Source organism: Oikopleura dioica, chromosome PAR (assembly GCF_907165135.1).
Source record: "Oikopleura dioica chromosome PAR, OKI2018_I68_1.0, whole genome shotgun sequence".
In the NCBI taxonomy this organism is placed as follows: domain Eukaryota; kingdom Metazoa; phylum Chordata; class Appendicularia; order Copelata; family Oikopleuridae; genus Oikopleura; species Oikopleura dioica.
In genome coordinates, this window is record NC_137293.1 from 10,532,632 (window position 1) to 10,550,727 (window position 18,096).

The 18,096-nt window shown below is 40.3% G+C and overlaps 5 protein-coding genes across 5 annotated transcripts; 3 read left to right on the forward strand and 2 right to left on the reverse strand.

The window, feature by feature from the left end:
* Positions 1-882: 882 nt before the first annotated feature.
* Positions 883-2,422, forward strand: LOC145702307 (uncharacterized). The gene is made up of 5 exons (XM_081779524.1): positions 883-932; positions 971-1,186; positions 1,259-1,387; positions 1,439-1,744; positions 1,990-2,422. Exons 2-4 carry the CDS (start codon positions 971-973, stop codon positions 1,589-1,591), a joined length of 498 nt encoding a protein of 165 aa, XP_081635650.1. The 5' UTR covers positions 883-932; the 3' UTR covers positions 1,592-1,744; positions 1,990-2,422.
* A 94-nt stretch (positions 2,423-2,516) lies between these two features.
* LOC145702306 (uncharacterized) lies at positions 2,517-3,875 on the forward strand. Its single transcript, XM_081779523.1, has 7 exons — positions 2,517-2,665; positions 2,735-2,795; positions 2,838-2,944; positions 2,989-3,109; positions 3,209-3,308; positions 3,352-3,463; positions 3,652-3,875. The coding sequence occupies exons 1-7, from the start codon at positions 2,599-2,601 to the stop codon at positions 3,783-3,785; spliced, it is 702 nt and encodes a 233-aa protein (XP_081635649.1). The 5' UTR covers positions 2,517-2,598; the 3' UTR covers positions 3,786-3,875.
* Positions 3,876-8,281: 4,406 nt separating this feature from the next.
* Positions 8,282-9,586, reverse strand: LOC145703539 (uncharacterized). The gene is made up of 2 exons (XM_081780908.1): positions 9,096-9,586; positions 8,282-9,054 (listed from the first exon to the last, which is right to left on the reverse strand). The coding sequence occupies exons 1-2, from the start codon at positions 9,558-9,560 to the stop codon at positions 8,485-8,487; spliced, it is 1,035 nt and encodes a 344-aa protein (XP_081637034.1). The 5' UTR covers positions 9,561-9,586; the 3' UTR covers positions 8,282-8,484.
* Positions 9,587-9,733: 147 nt separating this feature from the next.
* LOC145702885 (uncharacterized) lies at positions 9,734-14,283 on the reverse strand. Its single transcript, XM_081780178.1, has 9 exons — positions 14,164-14,283; positions 13,383-13,640; positions 12,064-12,384; positions 11,604-11,670; positions 11,047-11,204; positions 10,885-10,959; positions 10,534-10,748; positions 10,276-10,372; positions 9,734-10,000 (listed from the first exon to the last, which is right to left on the reverse strand). Exons 2-9 carry the CDS (start codon positions 13,383-13,385, stop codon positions 9,824-9,826), a joined length of 1,113 nt encoding a protein of 370 aa, XP_081636304.1. The 5' UTR covers positions 13,386-13,640; positions 14,164-14,283; the 3' UTR covers positions 9,734-9,823.
* Positions 14,284-15,955: 1,672 nt separating this feature from the next.
* Positions 15,956-17,588, forward strand: LOC145704278 (uncharacterized). Its single transcript, XM_081781730.1, has 6 exons — positions 15,956-16,341; positions 16,382-16,577; positions 16,628-16,856; positions 16,915-17,139; positions 17,184-17,352; positions 17,399-17,588. Exons 1-6 carry the CDS (start codon positions 15,984-15,986, stop codon positions 17,488-17,490), a joined length of 1,269 nt encoding a protein of 422 aa, XP_081637856.1. The 5' UTR covers positions 15,956-15,983; the 3' UTR covers positions 17,491-17,588.
* The last annotated feature ends 508 nt before the right edge of the window (positions 17,589-18,096 follow it).

The following is an 18,096-nucleotide window of genomic DNA, read 5'->3' on the forward strand; positions in this document are numbered from 1 at the left end:
TCGACGAACATTCTCGCCATCACACCAAGAGCTCCTACCAACACGATTTGAACTTCAACTTCTGTAAAGCGAGATAATTATCTTACTTTACTCGATTAGAAAACGAGTAATTTTTAGCCCTAGAAATGAAAGAAATGAAGTAGTCAGATGAGCTGTACTCACAACTACTGAAATCAACGATGACTATTTTTGTGCCCATTTTTTATCTTTAAAAAATTGGTATTTCGAGAAAAAAGGATGAATATATTTAAATAACCGTTTCATTAAAACAATCATAAATGATTGCTTCTTGATCAAAGCGCTTTCAATCGAGAATGACGAGACGTGACGCCTTTAATTTTCCTATCAAAATTCTCCTCAACGCTTATCATTCAAGTCTGCTTATAAACTGCTTACTTACTGTTTTTTCAGTAAGCTGACTACATTTTCGTATTCTCATGCGCGATCAAACTGCGAGTAAAGCTTTTCATGAACTTGTTGCGATGTCGAATCGGGTTCTTACAGACGATCCCCAGTAATAATGATATCATAAAGATGAAAGCGTGAAACCGCGTGGAATAGGCAGCGGTGAAATTAACATGTGTCAATCTTTGTCAAATTTGAAATTGTTTGCCCAGGGGCACTTCCACCCTCCACCACCGACCACAACACCGTACACCGGAAACAAACGAAACAGTAAAAAATTTCATTCCACATCATCGTAACTTTTGACTTTCCATGTTCAACAAATTCAAAAAGGGTCAAAAGGACCCGCTGAAGAGTCTCAATCATTATAAGAATAAGAATCATGAGAGAACTTCGACCGCGCCTTATGATCAAAATAGAAATCCGCACAGGCATGGATTAATTGTAAGCCCATTTTTATTTTGTTTCCGTAAATAATTCAAGAATCCAAAATAAGACAGTATGCGGGGACGAATTCTTCTTCTCAGGTAAAAAGGAGCTATAATAAGGATTTCTCATTGCTTAGATGAAAACGACGACGACAAAAACAACTGCTAATGAAATGCGATTCATCGGTCCACGTTCTCATTTAGAGGAAGAACATCCTGTAGATATGGTGGCGCTGAATTTAACAAATAGGAACAGGAAAGAAGCGGGTCCGCTTGGAGGACTGCGGGAGCAGTACGAACATGTCCGGGGAAAAGTGGGTGAATTGGACAATATTGGGAACTTAGGAAAATGGGTTTAACTTTTTCGTCGCAGATTTTTATTTTCGATTTTGTTGAAATGATAGAACCCGTACTTGGGCAGCCAGCTGAGCTTCGAGCAGCGAGAAACGCTCCTGTACTTTGAAGAAATTGTATCTGGGAAAGGTGGTGGAATGTTCGAGGAGTCCGAAGAGGATTCTGACTACTCGGAGGACAACCGCAAAACTAAATCAAAGGTATTTTTTAACATTCCCGGGCGATTTTTTCAATATAAGAAATATTTTTAGAGGAACAGAAAATCCTCAGAGAAGAACTCCAGGGACACGAAAGAAAAAGATTATGATCGTGGACGGTCTCGGTATGATTCTCCGGATAGAGGAAACGACAGACCTCAGGAATGTTTTCATCCGTTTTGGGACAATTCTTCGGGGCGTTTTTGACCCAAGAAACGTAAGATTGAAACTTAATCGCAGCTGAAACGGTACACGTTGATGAACGATGACGAAGAATTTAACGCATCGCCGAACGAATATTACACGGATTCCGAAGAGGAGGAAAATCACCAGAAGGACAGGCGAAATCACCAGGTCAAAGTGAGTCCTTCTCTTCTCAATAACTAGCTTTAGAAATTTCGATTATCGGAGAAATGAGAAATTATGAAAGAGCATAATAAATACGGTTGCGGGTTATGATTCAGCGGATTGACTCTCTCTCTTGAAAATAAATCATCTTCAGCTTGAATCGAACTCGCGCCGGTGTGACCTCGCATTACTTTGCACCTGCATTAGATTACACATTTTTTCTAAACTATTCTTATAGCTTTATAACATTTTTAAAGGAAGAAGGATCGAGCTTTGGACGAGACCAGATCGTCAATGCTTCTGTTTTACGACCGTCTCGGTCGAGACATGAGCCGACGAACATGCAAGACGAGGACGTTACGCCAGGGAACGCGATGAACTTCTTCAAGCAAATGGCGAAGAAGAATAACGCCGGTGGAGGAGTCGTAGGAGGATCAGCTGTGCCAGCTTCTGTCTCATCTGCGGCATCGATGTTTGGAGGACAAGTTCGAAGGACAATGTCACGTGGCGAGAATCGCGACAACTCCGCGCCAGTTGGAATTTCAAAGATGAAATCCGTCGCCAGAGAACGATCGGAGAGCAGAGACCGGACGAACCACAGAAACCGATCAATTGAGCGAACGCGAACCCGCGGAGAGTCTCGCGAGCGCACCCGAATTACGCAACGTGGCGAAAGAATGAGTTTTAAATTCGAAATTAGCATTAATTCTAAACGACCATCGCTACTTGCCGGACCTCAAATATGTCAAAGGCGAATGCGCTAAAACACACAGTTCTTTTAACTCGTAAAAAGTCGGGATAGACGAGGTGGCCGGGCGGAGAGTCGAGATCGAAGAGATAGAAGCATCGATAGAAGAGATGCCGCAATGTCGATCCGTCGGTCGGAATCGAGAACTGTTCGGGAACCAAGCAGAGATCGCGATTACTCCGTCGGTAAGTTTCTAACACGTGCGGCGCAAATTTAATATATTTGGGTAGTTTGCTGTATTTAACCATCTTTAGACCGGGAAAAGAGAAGAAGAGATCGCTCAAAGGATCCAGAAAGAAAACGACGAGATAGAAGGTTTCTTTCTTAATTTGATGAATGACTCAATTTTAATTTCAGTGAAACTCGGGAGAAACGTAGAGAGCGAGAAACTTCTGAAGAAAGAAAAGAAAGAAGGAGACGTCGGCGGTCGAAATCGCGAAATCGTGATGCTTCTACTCTGGATAGTAAGAAATTTTGAAAGCAAAGTTGTTTTATGACTTGTTTCTAGTTAATGGTGAAGTTGAACTCGACGAAGAGCGAGAAGAACGGCGAAGAAGAAGACGAGAACGTCGCGAGCGGGAACGTGAAGAACGAGATCCCGACGAAACAAAAGAGGAACGCAGGGAACGGTAAGATAAAATATTGTGGGTAGAATTCCTAAGTAGATTCAAATCCGCATCTTTGAATTCCGGTTTATTCCAGCGCACATAAATAAGGCTGAAATTTAGAAGGCGGAAGCGCTCAGAGTCGAAATCGCGTCGGACTACGGATGGCATGAGCCGCCAAATGAGCAAAATGACGCTCAACGACGACGCTGATGGACTTGACGTAAGTTCCATCTTGATAAACAAATGCTCATCCACCGATTTAGGCTGAAGAAAGAAGAGAAAGACGACGGGAGAAGAAACGCCGCTCTCGCTCAAAGATCAGATCAAAGGATCCGAGCGAGATCCCCGCTGATGATCTCGAAGCGCTCATCAAAGGTACCGTAAAGGATCAAGTGCTCAACCTTTTTTTCATTGAACACTTTCCCTGACACGACAAACGCATTTGAAGTTGATTATTCAACACGACCGTGATATCGATTTCGAACTTGAATAATTCAAGTCATCAAGTCAAAGTTTTCAAACGATTTGAAAATTAGTTTGAACGGCGAATTAACATATTCTAGCGTCTCACCGCGCGCGAGATCGATCTACTGATGGGCAGATCCGGCGGAAGAAGAAAACACGTGATCCTTCTACGAAACGGAATCGAAACCGCCACCACGACCAGAGTACCGAACGTCCTTCTGCGCAAGTTTAACCTTTCCGCCGCTCTTCAAAGCGTAATATTTTCACTCTACACGTTCGCCGCAATCTACTTTCACTTTGAAACTTTTCCGATTATTTAAAAGACCTTGATGTTCTCATACTTAGTTTATTCGATTTGTTCACTGTTATTCAAATAAAATACTGTTTTTGCACGAAGGAATTGTTGATGTAATTTGCGTAGGAAAAGATAATATTTGCTACTTGCTAATCTAATTGACCAGTTCTGAATTCAAGAGTAATAATTTAAATGAAGCCTTTGAAGCAAGTTTAATTGCCGCCTGGTGAGTTAGTCGAAAATTTATTTATGGAGAAAATGAAGAAAAACGAATATTTTATCCGGTTTTAAATCGAGCTGATGAAGAGAAGAATATATACTTATTTTTACTGCTGGAAAGAAAAAATGATAAACCTTTTTTTTGCGTGAAAATTTGTTTATTTTGTCAGATTAGAATAGTTTGAGAATCTTGCTTTTTGAAAACTTCATGTTGCACATCGGACATTTTAAATTAGCGGCAGAGTTTTTTCGAAGCATCTTTTCAAAGCATTGAAGGCAATTTTGGTGGCCACATACAGTCAGGCACAGGGGTGGATATTTTGATATCAAATCATTATTTCAACCGTTTTTGATTTGAAATTTCAAAAGATAAGCCTTTTTTCAACTCATTTTCGCAATTGCAGATTCATTTCAAATGATAATGACGCCGAGCCTTTTTTGAAATTTTCAACTGTTTCATTTTGCATTTTGCGAAAGGTTTTCAAATCTGGACAGATTTTTTCAATCTTTTTTCATTTTTCAAATCAATTTCAAATTGCTGAGCCTTGGAGGACACTGGGGGACACGATGCGTTGAAGAGGTATAAAAAGTGAAGTTAGACTCATAAATTATAGAAAAAAGGAAAATATTCTTCAAAGGTACCAATTTTGGTCGACTTCCCGAACTTTGTACCACCTCCTAGATGTTCCGGGACAAGGAATTCTTGTGCTCAAAATTACCGTCATAGCCTGAGCTACACGCTGGAACATGTGGGGAAGGGTTCCTCTCGTGGCCATTTCGAGAAATGTACCTCTCGTGGTCATGCACCTCTCGTGGCCATATACCAAGGGTACACCACCTCAGACACAGAGGCCGAAAAATAAATTTTTCACACAGAAGGACTTTGACTATTGGAAAAATATAATTACTGTAGAGCTCTTTATCGATAAGCTTTCTCCTGGTTATCCTTTTAGCACTCTCGGTTAGGGTTTGGAAATCGGCGTATTTTGAGAATTACTGCATGCACCTCCTGAGGTGCATGGCTAGAATGACGGATGCACCTCCTGAGGTGTTTTTGGCGGGTAGGCTAGTGATTTTCCGCCGAAAAAAAGAAAATCTCTTCCCCACTCACTAGAAATTTGCAGTCAACTAAATATGCTCATTACACATAATCAGAGTTGTACATTTGCATAGCTGACGGCTCCGCTCCGCTCCGCTACGGGAAAAAAATTCTTTGCTCAGCTCCGCTACGCTCAGCTACAGTAAAGAAAATTTCTACCAGCTCCGCTACGCTTAGCTTAACTTTCCACTCAGCTCCGCTATCTAAGCTCAGCTACCGCTACTAAGCTGACTAAGTTTGGGCTCTTTTCTGTGTAAAATAAGGCCCCTTTCTCTGTAAAATAAGGCCCCTCTTTGTGTAAAAAAGGCCCTAACCCTGTTTCTGTCCCTGACTAAAGACAGGCCTATTTTTCCTGGTCAGGGCCTGAGCTGAGACAGGTTCCTGTGTAGTTACGTCAGGAAACAGACTTCAATAACCTAGATTGGATGAATTACCATAAGAATTTTTGGGAAAAACATGCCAAAAAAATTGCTGAATTTACAGAAATATTACTTTTTACAAGCATATATTCTGTCTAAGTGATAGATTTTAGTAGTTTTCGAATGAATGGACCCGACTTTCTTACCAATTTTCCGATCGGATAATCGTATCCAATTTTACCGATCGAAACTGATTATACCGATCGGACAAGACCAAATTTTCGTTGCCTCGTCCGACCAATTACCGATCCGATTCCGATCGGACCGAATTTCCGATCGGATTCCGATCCGATTGGGCAACCCTGACCCTAACCGAGAGTGCTAAAAGGATCACCAGGAGAAAGCTTTAGATAAAGAGCTCTACAGTTATTTTATTTTTCCAATAGTCAAAGTCCTTCTGTGTAAAAAAATTATTTTTCGACCTCTGTGTCTGAGGTGGTGTACCCAGGCGGGGTAAGGTAAAGCATGAAAATTGTGTAAAAATCATTGAGCTGAGCTGAGCGAAGCGATAATTTTCTGAGCTGAGCTGAGCATTTTCAAAAATCACTGAGTTGAGCTGATCTCCGTTTGCTCAACAAGACCGCTCAGCCGCTCGCTCAACTTGAGATCAGTGAGCGGTTGAGCGGTAAGTCAACACTTTCTTTAGTGTTTTTGGTGAGTAAATGAAGAAAATAATAAAAGAAATTATTAGAAATAATTGGTCAAAACACTTCTTACAGATTTTTTACACTCTTCAGCCGCATTTTGGAAATTTATGTCAAACACTAGTCGACACTCAAAATAAAAACTTAAAAAGTATTTTTTGAGGAAAAAAATACACTGCTTACAGTCCTCTTGCTCAAAGTCTGCTCGCTCAGCTCACGGCTGTTTTTGTCAAAACGCTCAACCGCTCGCTCCGCTCAAAAATTTTAAGCGGTCGACCGCTGAGCCGTTCGCTCAGCTCAATATTCTTTCGACGAAAATTGGAACCCTAATTTCTTCAATCCTAGCTTCACCGACTTCAATCATAGCAACTCTAATGTCAATCCCGGGTTCTTCGACGTCAATCCCGGCGTCATTAGTTTCAATCTAGGTTTTACCAACGTCAATCTAATCTTGGAGAAGCCATGATCGACATTCAAGAAGCAATTATAGAGAACTGAGAAGCTGGGACTGGCATCTGAGAAGCTAGGATTGAAGAAAGTGACGCCCGAATTGTTGTTTGAGCCACCAGGATTGACGTATGTATAGCGAGGATCGAAGTTATTAAACACGGGATGAAAGTTGGTGAAGCCAGGATTAGCTGTGGAGAAGCCAAGAAAATAAAGTTATATGATCAATCAATTTTGGTAAAGCAACTAACTCAAAAGAAAAAAATCTCGCATTTCCCATAATCCAAATTGGCGATTAAAAGTATTACGGGATTTTCAGAAATTTAGGATTTTAAAAATACGGGATTTTGGGAAATGCGGGAGTCAAAAAGGGATGGCAGGCGCGCTGAGTTTTTCCTTTTGCGCCTTCTTCAAATTTGCAACGATTCATTTTTTCAATTTCATTTTTCAAATTCCTTTCAAGTCGCTAAACAAGAAAAACGAGTGGTCTCCGTTTGCCCAAGTCGCCGTTTGCCCAAGTCGCCGTCTGCCCAAGATCGCCGTTTGCCCAACTTGGGCAGAAGGAGACTTGGGCAAACGGCGATCTTGGGCAGACGGCGATCAAATTGAAAATATAATCATAATTCAATTTAAAGAAATTAATTATGAAATCAAAATTAGCAGGATAGGATAGATTTTAAGTGGTAAAGTTACATCGCTTGTTTTACGTCCGAGGCCTACACATTGAGGAAACGATGGATACGCCGAGTCCTCACAAGCGCTAATCCCCAACTTGGTTGAATTGATGGTTTCCCATATTGCTGTTTCTTGTGATTCATTTTCGGTCCGTTCTATTTTTGGAATTGTTTCTGATTGAAACTGAGGGAAAACAGTAATTGTGAGAAGTGAGAAAAAGGGAAAAACTGATGAAACTCTTCCCAAAACCTCCGGGAGACGGACGGTGCCGGAACCAAATTGGTACTCGGTACCAAAGTCAAGCATATTTTCTGGCTCATCAAAAAACTAATGTCCGCTCCGCTGCTGCAGTGTGAGGAAACTCTATTTATGGACCGAATATACCTAATGATCGACCGAATATACTTCAAGTATAATGAATGATTAACTCTTCCGGGAATAGTTTATTAGGACTTTTATTGAGAATTTAGCGACTTTCATAATTAAACCATCCATTACGAAGGCTCTACGAGCGCAACCAGCAGACTAAGTGATGATAATGAAATTGTCGCCTTACTTCTATCATTTTATGATCAATCAATTAAAAAAAAAATCACATCGCCGTTTGCCTAAGATCTCCGTCTGCCCAAGTTGGGCAAACGGCGACTTGGGCAGACGGCGACTTGGGCAAACGGCGACTTGGGCAAACGGAGACCACTCAAGAAAAACTGATTGAAATGTCAATTATTGCAGTTTCAAATTCATTTCAAAACTCCGCACGAAGCTTTATCTTTTGAAAACGCTTTTTTTTTCATTTTCAATAGATTTCAGCCATTGCATCGACTTTTTCCTGCTATTTCAATTGAAATTTCAAATTTTGAAACGATGAAATAAATGATTCGACAGTTTTGAAAAACTGGTTTGATATCAAAATATCCACCCCTGGTCAGGCAGCATCTGTGGCGCTCGTCAGAGTCGTAAGTTTCCATGCAGAGAGGGCAGTCGTCGCCGGACAAGTTGAGATTTCTTTCTCGTTCGAGGAGAGTGTTTCTTTCTTTTTCGAATTTCAATTGATTTTGAAAATCATTTTGAATAACGGCCATGGACTCATTATTCTGTAAAACCTTTGAAGGGATAGTAAAATATTTATTTTTTTAAATAAACTTATTGTTCCTTATCCCTGACTGTTCCAATTCACTTGACTTTCGATCCACTGCTTTATTCAAATTTTGCACCTCTGCTTTCAATTTCGAATTTTCTTGCTTCAGTTTTTCTACGGTTTTTGAGACACCAGTTACATTCTTTTTCAGCTCGATATTTTTTATTTCTAATCCATCTCGTTCTCTCTTCAGTTTCTCGTTTTCAGAGGAAATTTCCGCAAATGCAGCAGTTTTTCTTGAGATTCCTTTATTGAGATTGGTCACTTCTTTCTTCAAGCGTTCAGTCACGCTCTTTTCCATTTCAAAAAGGTGTTTATGCATCCCATTGTCGCAAAATAACCCATTTTTCAGTGTATAATTTGTTTCCTCTAATACTACGATTTTGTCTTCGAGCTCGGCGATCTTGATTATCTTCTTTGCATTTTGCTCCTCGTGTTTTTCGTTTAATCGTCGAATAAACTCGTTTGAGGAGTCAATTCGGGCATTGTAAGATAGTTGCATTTCCTCAAGTTGTTTTCGCAAGCTCTGATTTTCCATTTCCATCTGTTTCTGAGTAAATTCCATCTAAAAACTGCTCGACTCTTTAATAAAAAAGCCATGTTTACCATCATCAGTTGCATCTCCGTTTCCTTTCTTGTTGCGCATCTTATGTACGAGTTTTTAGCAACAAGAAGTTCTGGCGTCTCTTCATAGCCTTCGGGATATGTAATGTCCAGAATTTTTTTCTCGACGGGTCCCTTTTCTGTTTTGCTGAGAATGTCCACATAATAAGTTGGCACAACTGGTTCAACTTTCCCTTTTATTTTTAAGAAATTGAAATTGAAAAGCTGCTTGTCGGAGTCATAAAAATGTTTTACGTTTACGAAAGCAATGAAAGCAATATATGACTCTTTCTTATTATGATGCTCGATTTGAGGCTTGAATTTCTTCATAACGTCCGTTAGTTTGACAACAGAGCCATTAGATGCTTGGTAAACCTTAAAACCAGGTATCGTCTTCGGACTTATCAGGTCATTGGGATGCATGAGGTCCCGGTTGTCCGCAAAAGTCGAAGCGTTCATCGAAAACATCTTCTTTCTCTTTCTTTTATGTTATGAAAAATATCTCACGGATAGACACTGAGTCAATATCAAATAGCGCGCTCAATTTGAAATCGAAAACAAATCTTAAAAATCCGCTTACGAAAATTCTTAAGCCTTAGGCTATTCCCTGCTATAAATTCATCTCCATTTAACAAAATCGATCGAATGACATGTTCTTTATTATGAAAACACGAAACAGGCTTTTATCTACAAGTGTTGGAAAACGTTTATTGCAAGTGAGTGGGAATAAGTTAAACTTCCGAAATGAGGAGACTATCGCTGGCCCTCGAGTTCCTTATCGGCTGAGGTCGATATTTGCCGTATCCATTCTTTGCCATCGAAATTTGAAGATCAATGAGAAGCTGCTGTGCGCGGCTCTGATGTGCCTGGTAGATTTTCTCCACACCTTGCAGAGCGTTCTTTTCTAACTAAAAATATTTGTTAAAACACAGCGGGGGATCGTAGATAACGTAGAAAATACGCGTACGGTTTCTAAACAAAATGACATGTACTTGCAATTATTTCTGAACTTTTGGATTTTTCTATTAGAAATTTTGGGTTTTAGAGAATGTTTTAGTTGACAACCGAAAATCTGGATTGAAAGTATTTTTGCCTTTTGAAAAGAAAAAAATCAGTGGGAGCGGGGCGTTATTTTTCTTTGGCGGTGGTGGATTCGCCTTAGCTTGATAAATGGCAGTTTTACCTTGTCAAAGTTTCTCGTGAAGGTGTCGCGGCGCTTCACAGTCGCCTGTCGCGCTGCTGATTTGAGCCCCTGCTCCGTTGAGAGTGTTGATCCAGCACTAGAAAAAGATATGACGTTACGTTCATGAAAACGGTTTCTCGCAAGCATAAGTTCAACGATTAGCTATTCAAGCTAGCGAACGTTGCGTCGGCTTATCACTGGGCGCCGATAAGATAACAAATTAAAATTAGCATAAGTTATAACATTTTTTCGAATTACCTAATCGACTTCGAAGAATCGAACATTTCAGCATTTTCATCTTCAGAGGGAAGGTATCCATAAGTAAGCTTATCTCCAGACTGAATAAGCTTCACTCGTATAATCTTCTCGACACGTTGAGGCTCAGCCCTCAGGCTAGAATCTGAATGGCCAGAATCCGAAGTACATCGAGGAATCTTCGACTCTGCTGTTGGAATCGACGGTATTCGATCTTTCTGAAAAGAAAAGCGTATTCTTCAGGTGTTCAAAAAGACGGAGTTTCAAATTTTAAAATTCAAAAACACGAATTTTCACAAAACATCTGGGCGAGGATTTCCAGATCTCCAGGAATAAGAAAGTTAGCTGACTCACCTTGCGCTCTGTAACGAGCTTGGTACAGTTATCCGACAGAGAAATGGCACTTCTGACAAAATCGTCGATGTTCCGCCTGAGAACGTGTTCTACTTTCTACGATCAAAGGGATTTCAGACTTGAAACGTTTACAAAGTGCTTTTTTCCTAAAGTAGAACCTTTCCTTGGCCGTTCGATAATCTTCCGTTCTGGCTTTTCTTCCTTTTCAATCGTCTCAATTCCTTGTCTCAATGGAATTTTAAAAGTATCCGCCACAATCTTCTCCACCTCCTGATCAATCTCTGCCGAGCTCCGGTACCCTTCCGAGCTTTGTGACATTTCTGAAGAATTTTCTTGACTCTCTTTTTTTTAAGAAAAATTTGCATAGAATCGAAACCAAAGCTAAATTTGAGGAAAAAAAGGTGCGATGGAAGGAGAAAATGAATCGCCTGGCATCGATCATCAGCCTGACAATTTTAGCTTCGGATTTCAATAAATTATTCGTCTTACTGCTTATTCATTTTTCTTCAAAGAAAAATTGATCAATACTAATAAATTTCATTACATCAACAATATCTTGACAACGGTTAAAGGACCGGTTCATGCTATTATCACAGAAAATCACCGATTTTCCAGTAAGCTTCTTAGCTTTTTAGAAAGCTGAAAAAACAATGTCCTTGACGGTCTCTCAAGGCGATTACAGTAATCCGTTAATTGCTTTACTCAACTAAGGTAATTACCTGGCTCCGAGTCTTGTGACCTCGTCTTGCTGCTTTCTCGCTCTTTTGGCGCGGCGACCTTGACGGGCTGAAAACGAAACGTTTAGATGTAGGTCACGTGAAGTTTAGGGAACGTAGGGCCAGGAAGGAAAATGCCTCGCCGCGCTTCCCATGCCTAATTAGTTTTACTACAGGAAGAAGAAGAGGGCGACGTTACAATAGATGACCAAAAAGTCATTCCAAAATATTTCATCCCATAATTTTTCTTTACATATTTTTCGATGATTACTCAATTTTTGAGTTGCATTTTAGCAAAAAATAAAGTTTAATTTGGAAAACGTTCAAACATTCCGTCAAACGAGGACGTAACTAAATTCCACTGTTGGATTATCCTCTGAGTTAGTTCCCTCCCTAGCTTGACCGGGAGTATTTGTTTCCCATGTGGAGGGGGGTTAGATTTCCGCACGTCTGTTAGACTGACCTTCCACTTTTTGGCTTCGCTCTCGAAGTCGCTCCATGATTTAGGAACGCTGTGGTGGCTATCTTGTGACGAGCTTCGGAGTCGAACGCCGGAATCGATGGACAGGAAGCCTTGAGATGCTGAGCTTGTTGTTTGGTCATCAACTGGACTTGTGCTGGAGATTTGGCGAGGACTTGGAGAACGAACTTCGATCACTGGAACTTCTGGTTCGGCGAACTTCGATTCCGCCTCTTGATGATTGAGCTCTTCTGAGGTGATTAAGGAGGTAGAAGGGGATGGAGGATCAAACTCGATCCTGATCTGGGCTGGCAACTCAATCGGCTAAAAAGCTTCTTTATTTCTAAAATATCAAAAAAGAGTGGCGCTGAGAGCAAGTTAATCTCGCACCCCGGATCTCTAAGAACAGTCCCAGCTTGAGAAGAGCGTCGAGTAGAGCGCTGATATTTCTCAAAATATCAATTTCATGTGTGAGGAGAAGGGGCCAATCTCAAATAGCAATAATGGTGATTTGATTTGATAGAGTGGTCGAGGAAGAGACCGCGAAAGGAGAAAATGATGAGTTTTGGGTTTCTCGAGGACGTCAGAATGGGACGAGGTCTGCAGGATTTCGAATATTATTTTCAATAAAGAAAAGTTTGCCTAAAATCACCTCAGTGTTTGCTTGATTTCCCCTCAAAATTGATTTGCGTTGGATAAACATTAAAATCAGGCTCTATCAAAGATAAAGCTAATAGAAATTTCTAATTTCAAAACTCACAATTCTCAAGAACTCTCCAGGAAGTCGCTTCATTTGGGGGCGACAGAATGATATATTTTCTCAAGCGAAAAGAGCGAAAATTTTTCTTTATCTCGGTAGCGCCCGATCAGTCAAAATAATTGAACCCTGAGAAATTCGAGAATGTAGTGGCGGTGGTGTAATTTTCAAATTTTCGCCAAAACAGCGCTTCAAAATCAGCGACTATTTCCGCGGGCATAATTCCGTAATTTCACAGCAACCCTATTCAACGACTTCTAATGTGATCACAGAGCTTGTTTGAAGATCTGTTTATTGTGGCATCAAGTAATGGACGCGAGAATCAATAACTTTTATGTAATCCCCTTTGTTCTCCAAATATTTTGAAAGTTGTGCGTCAGTTTTATGTCGAACTGCTATCATCCTTTTTTGTTTAGCTTCTATGTTTCTAAGCTAAAATCTGATTTTCTAGGAAAGCATCTTGAGAGGCAAATAGAATAATTACAGTAAAGCAAAGTAAGGACCGAAATTCAAGCGCTTGATTACCAAAAAAGCAACAAACTTTCAAGAGCTCCCTCTTGCTTACCATGTTTTCAGCCTTTTCGGGAATTTCAAGAGCCTCAGCTTCAGTAATCAGCTCGAGATCATTTACTCCAGAGTCGAAGTTTTGACGAGCGCACTCGACTGGTTCTTCATCTTTTCTTCTTCCGTTGTTTTTGCTTGAGCTTCTGGCCGGTTCTGGCTGGTTCTTTGAGGAGTGGCAAGAAGAAGGTCGAAGTCGGAAGAGTCGGTTAAACTTCCGTCCGAGTAGGTTAAACTGTCGGAATAGGAAGTGTATGACGAGCTGAAAAAGACAGTTTTAGACAATTTTTGTTTGTTAGATTGATGTTCAGAGATATAAAGATAAACAATCAAGGAGTTGATAGAACTGATCCTTTTAGCGCGGTCCACAAATACGCGAAATCCTTCCCGCTACAACTTCGGAACGTGCGTGCCCGCGAAATCCGGATAAGAACGACCTTTTGAATAGGATCTTATACGTAGCTATCGTATATTAGGAGTAAGAAAGAATTTCTAGGTCATAAGTGGTCGCATTTAATTGCCCTAATTAGCTGTGAAGAGCGGTAATTATTGGCGCATTCGGTTCTTATCGCTTTGCAAAGTTGAAACTTGAATGCAATAAAATCATTAAAAATTCGCAAAAACCAAGATGATAAAAATCGAAAAAGGTGCATCAACATGGAAAGGGTTCATCCTTTGCGGTCGGTGGTTGTTATTACGCCGACATTTATGTCTAAAGGTGGCATGAGTTGTCACGATTAGAACTCGCACCTTCCAAACGAACGCGTCGAAAAAAGGGAACAAACCTGGTGAAGCTCTCAGAATCACTTAAATCGCTCATTCTTCACTATTCATAAAAATGCTTCTGAGAGTGGAAATATATCTCTAGAATCGGTAGAATCTGCCTGCGGGCTAGCGCGATATTCAAAATGTTTAAAAAATGCGCCATATTTGCTGGGTCAATTTTTCTGGCACCGAAACAATAAAATCGCAAATAGAAGGTGGTCAAAATTGACTTTTCGATTTCACAAAAGAATCGATCGTAACTATTTTAAGTAAAAGTGCTAGCCCTTCCCTTAATTAATCTTTGATCTTCGTTTATATCTCTTATGATTTTCTTTTCTCTAAGTTTGTTTTTGAAGGTATAGAAATGTTACTGTAGCAAATTTAATCAACGTGTTTCAATTTCAGCTTTTTTGCAAAAAAAAAATCCGAGCGGTCGGTAGCATCACCGCCAAGGACGCGCGATCGTGGTGGTGCTGCGGCGCCACCGAAATCGATCGCGCGGGACTTGGGCGAAGGGACCCGTGACGCTACTACGTTCCCACTGAAAATAGTCTTCTGATAAGAATTAAGCTCCCATTGAGCATGATAACGTTTGGGGTCGTTTCAAATGCCTGCTGCGTTAATTTCATGTTGATAATATAATTTATATTATATAAACGTACCTTTATTAAGAAATCTAGCGACCGTTTTTCTCCTTTTTTTCTATCTATTTTTGATCTTGCTTTGTTGGAAGAGGTGGACTCAAGCGGAGAGGTGGTATTAATTGAACAATTGTTTGAAATGCCACAAGTTTATTTCTCAGAATTCGAAATCAAGGAAGACTTGCTCTTTCACTACAGCTTCTGATTTAGAGGGAACATACTTTTACTGTAAATAACTTTTATCTAAGAGCAGATGTGTTGCTTATAAGTGTACCACGCTTTGCGGGAATTGATGATAGTTATTGAAGGACTTATCGATAAGTTATCGGCCTAAAACACATGAGCTCAGGTGGTACACGATAAACTATCAGCGGGAGAAATTAAATAAAGTAAAAAAATAAATTACTATAAAAAGTAAAATTGAAGCCAGCGAGTTCGCTCGAGGAAGTTTAATTCGATTTGCTCCGGTCTGGATAATCTTTTTGGATTCTCGAGAAAAAACGGTGCTATGCAAATTTGCTTGGAGTATTTTGAACTTCTGCTTTGGAGGATTATTTTGAGTTCTCTAATCTCGTATTATCAAGTAAATGCTCAAGAGGGTACTTCACGGTTTGAACATATTACGTGTCCGAAGGATTAGATGCGTAGAGGGCGGCTATTATTCAAGAAGCACAGCCTTTTCAGCATCGAGTGTAACAAGAAAAATGAAATTTATTAAAGAATATAAATTGATTTCTCTTTCATCGCTTTTTCTTATTGCATTCATTCACTCCTCTTGAACCAATATTGTCTCATTAAGACTTTACTTAATTATTAAGTTGTAGCTTCATTTATCGCTTCGTCATCATAGCATGTTACTATTTCATAAAATTTTTAGGTTCATTTCGATAATCCCAGCTTTTTCAGATAGTCTCCGCCTTGGTTTTCCTGCGGAAATTCTTTAACTACTCAAAAATAACATCCTCATTAAAAGAAAACTTTGAAATTCTTTGTTGATGTCAGCCAAGAAAGAGCGTAGTGGTCTACACTCGACGCAGGTTGTAGGTTAATGATAAGTCATTCTTTCATTATGTTCAAGTATTGATTTCAAAAAGCAGGAAAACTTGGTGAGGGATGAAATTCTAGTATCTCTAATCCGGTTAATTTTCCAATAAAAGACAGCGCGCCATGTGGCACTCATTCAGAGAGATCGTAGAATCATGAAGATAGCTTCAAGTTTTTCGATTTTTTCGTGCATTTATGCCCAGGTTCCTCTCTGCCATACAAGAGTTGAAGATGCAGCTTGTCTAGAATATGAGGGAAGCGGTGCAGGAGATGGATCAGCTGGAGGCCCTGATTGCTTACTTTACGAAACTGTCGTAAACGATTTGAGCGGTGGAATATTCGCTGTTCAGGCACCTTACAACGGAACAATTTGCAGAAGATCTCTTTCAATTCCTGGGTGTCAGATATTCGAGGGCTTTGTCAATGGTGTATCAAGCTTCACTGGGCTCATTTCTCATGAATTTGAGTTTCAAGGAAATCCAATTTCTGTGACCCTCCAATGCAAAGATATCGGTAAGGTTATAGGAATAAGATTGATCTGAATCTATTTTAGATTGCTTTGATGGCGCAAATGGAGGCTGCTCGCACTTTTGTAACAGTAACAATTCTAAACATTTCTGCGAGTGTCCGAATTGTTGGGAACTCGACGGGTATAAAACATGTAGGCCTGAAACTGGAAGAATCAGAACTGCCTGTGGTCCAGAATACATGTCGGTTGACGTTGACAAATGCATATTCCACGACAAAAGGTAGGACAAAACCCCAATGAATAACTTATTAAGTTTATGTACGATTCTAGTTTGTCATATGCCGAGAATTTGAACCTTCGATGGGATAGCTGGATGAGCGACTGCGCTCGATTCAGAGACAACAACGCCGGAGCTTCGCGTTCGATGACCACACGTCTAGACAACTGCGGAACAGCAGTATCACAAGAAGGAGAGGAAATTGTCTTTCGAAACAAAATCATCAGTGGTTCTCGATTCAACGAGTACAACATCGTCCTCGATAACGCAGTCGAACTTGGGGTAATTCATCTCATCGAAATCAGAAATTTCTGTACGAGGAATCTAACCAAAAATTAAGGTCGAATGCCGCTACAACACTAATGCATCAACGAACACTGCGATAATTGAAGTCGAGTCAATGGCAGTTACAGGAGGTGCTGTTGGCTACGGCTCTTTTGCATTCAACGCACAGTACTACAACGATTTCACATTCTCGACTCCAGCTGACAGCAATAACGTCGTGGTCGTTGGCGAGCAGCTTTATCTAGCTATCGAGCCTATTGCTATCGTCAATGGCGTTAAGGCAAGTTTAACAGAATAAAGCTGGTGGGAGAGATTTTGCTTTAGTGGTACATCACGGACTGTACAATACACGATGACCCAAACGATGCTGACCGAACATTTCCGATCGTCGCTAATCGTTGCCCGAACCCATTGATCGTTAAGACATACAACTCCTTCTTGAACACTCACAGCTTCGACATGAGCTACACTGCTTTCCAATTTGAATTCGAAGGTGCGAGTTCTTTCTCAAATTCATTTCAATAAGAATATCATTTTAGGTGGACTAGCGTCTTCACAAGCTGAGCTTTTCCTGACCTGCGAAATAACTGTCTGCCTTGATGGAAACTGTCCAAGTGACCCGACCTGCTGAGAGTATATCTATCATTTTGCAAATATTACATTGTTTCGATTTCGCTGATAAGACTTTTCGATTATCAACGTCAATTTAATAAAGCTTCGTATAATTTATTGAAGAGGAAAAGCGTAAAACCGTCATCATTCAGGAACTATCCGGGGTTATGAATATTTATAGCGTTCTTTGTCGCGAAATAAGAGAAAAATGCTTCAAAATTCATAGCCCGTTATTGTCATCAATCACAAACTCGACAAGACCGTTTTCCAAGTTGAGAACTGCCCAAAGAGCCAGTTCGCCCATCGAGCAGATAAATGTTACGGACACAGACGAAAGCGAGAACTCGGATAACTTCTTCGTTGATATCGTTTTTCCGGCAGCGGAGGAGATACTCTTGCATTTTTCAATAAACTTTGACATTTTTTGACTGTTGGTCGTGGGATAGTAACAGGTAGAAGGGTTAAAATGAATTGACGGCGTCGTGAATGATGGGGAAAGGGAAGTCTGATTTTGTCCTGAAGGTTGAGTCGGAATTACGGACGTCATTCTCGTGAAAGTTGATTTTTCCTTTGAGTACGTGAGGATTGATTTAAAATGAGTATCTTACCGTGCGGAGTGCAGATT

Excerpts from the sequence above, each read along its gene's own strand:
- LOC145703539 (XM_081780908.1), bottom strand. The coding sequence starts at position 9,560 with ATGTTTTCGATGAACGCTTCGACTTTTGCGGACAACCGGGACCTCATG. Across the intron at positions 9,055-9,095 it reads CGGAGATGCAACTGATGATG|ATGGAATTTACTCAGAAACA; the intron begins GTAAACATGGCT and ends AGCAGTTTTTAG.
- LOC145704278 (XM_081781730.1), top strand. The coding sequence starts at position 15,984 with ATGAAGATAGCTTCAAGTTTTTCGATTTTTTCGTGCATTTATGCCCAG. Across the intron at positions 16,342-16,381 it reads CCTCCAATGCAAAGATATCG|ATTGCTTTGATGGCGCAAAT; the intron begins GTAAGGTTATAG and ends AATCTATTTTAG. Across the intron at positions 17,140-17,183 it reads CTATCGTCAATGGCGTTAAG|TGGTACATCACGGACTGTAC; the intron begins GCAAGTTTAACA and ends ATTTTGCTTTAG.
- LOC145702885 (XM_081780178.1), bottom strand. Across the intron at positions 10,960-11,046 it reads AGATTATCGAACGGCCAAGG|CGGAACATCGACGATTTTGT; the intron begins AAAGGTTCTACT and ends CACGTTCTCAGG. Across the intron at positions 10,373-10,533 it reads GATTCTTCGAAGTCGATTAG|TGCTGGATCAACACTCTCAA; the intron begins GTAATTCGAAAA and ends ATCTTTTTCTAG.
- LOC145702307 (XM_081779524.1), top strand. The coding sequence starts at position 971 with ATGAAAACGACGACGACAAAAACAACTGCTAATGAAATGCGATTCATC. Across the intron at positions 1,187-1,258 it reads TTGGGAACTTAGGAAAATGG|CTGAGCTTCGAGCAGCGAGA; the intron begins GTTTAACTTTTT and ends TTGGGCAGCCAG. Across the intron at positions 1,388-1,438 it reads ACCGCAAAACTAAATCAAAG|AGGAACAGAAAATCCTCAGA; the intron begins GTATTTTTTAAC and ends AAATATTTTTAG.
- LOC145702306 (XM_081779523.1), top strand. The coding sequence starts at position 2,599 with ATGTCGATCCGTCGGTCGGAATCGAGAACTGTTCGGGAACCAAGCAGA. Across the intron at positions 3,309-3,351 it reads ACGACGCTGATGGACTTGAC|GCTGAAGAAAGAAGAGAAAG; the intron begins GTAAGTTCCATC and ends CCACCGATTTAG. Across the intron at positions 3,464-3,651 it reads TCTCGAAGCGCTCATCAAAG|CGTCTCACCGCGCGCGAGAT; the intron begins GTACCGTAAAGG and ends AACATATTCTAG.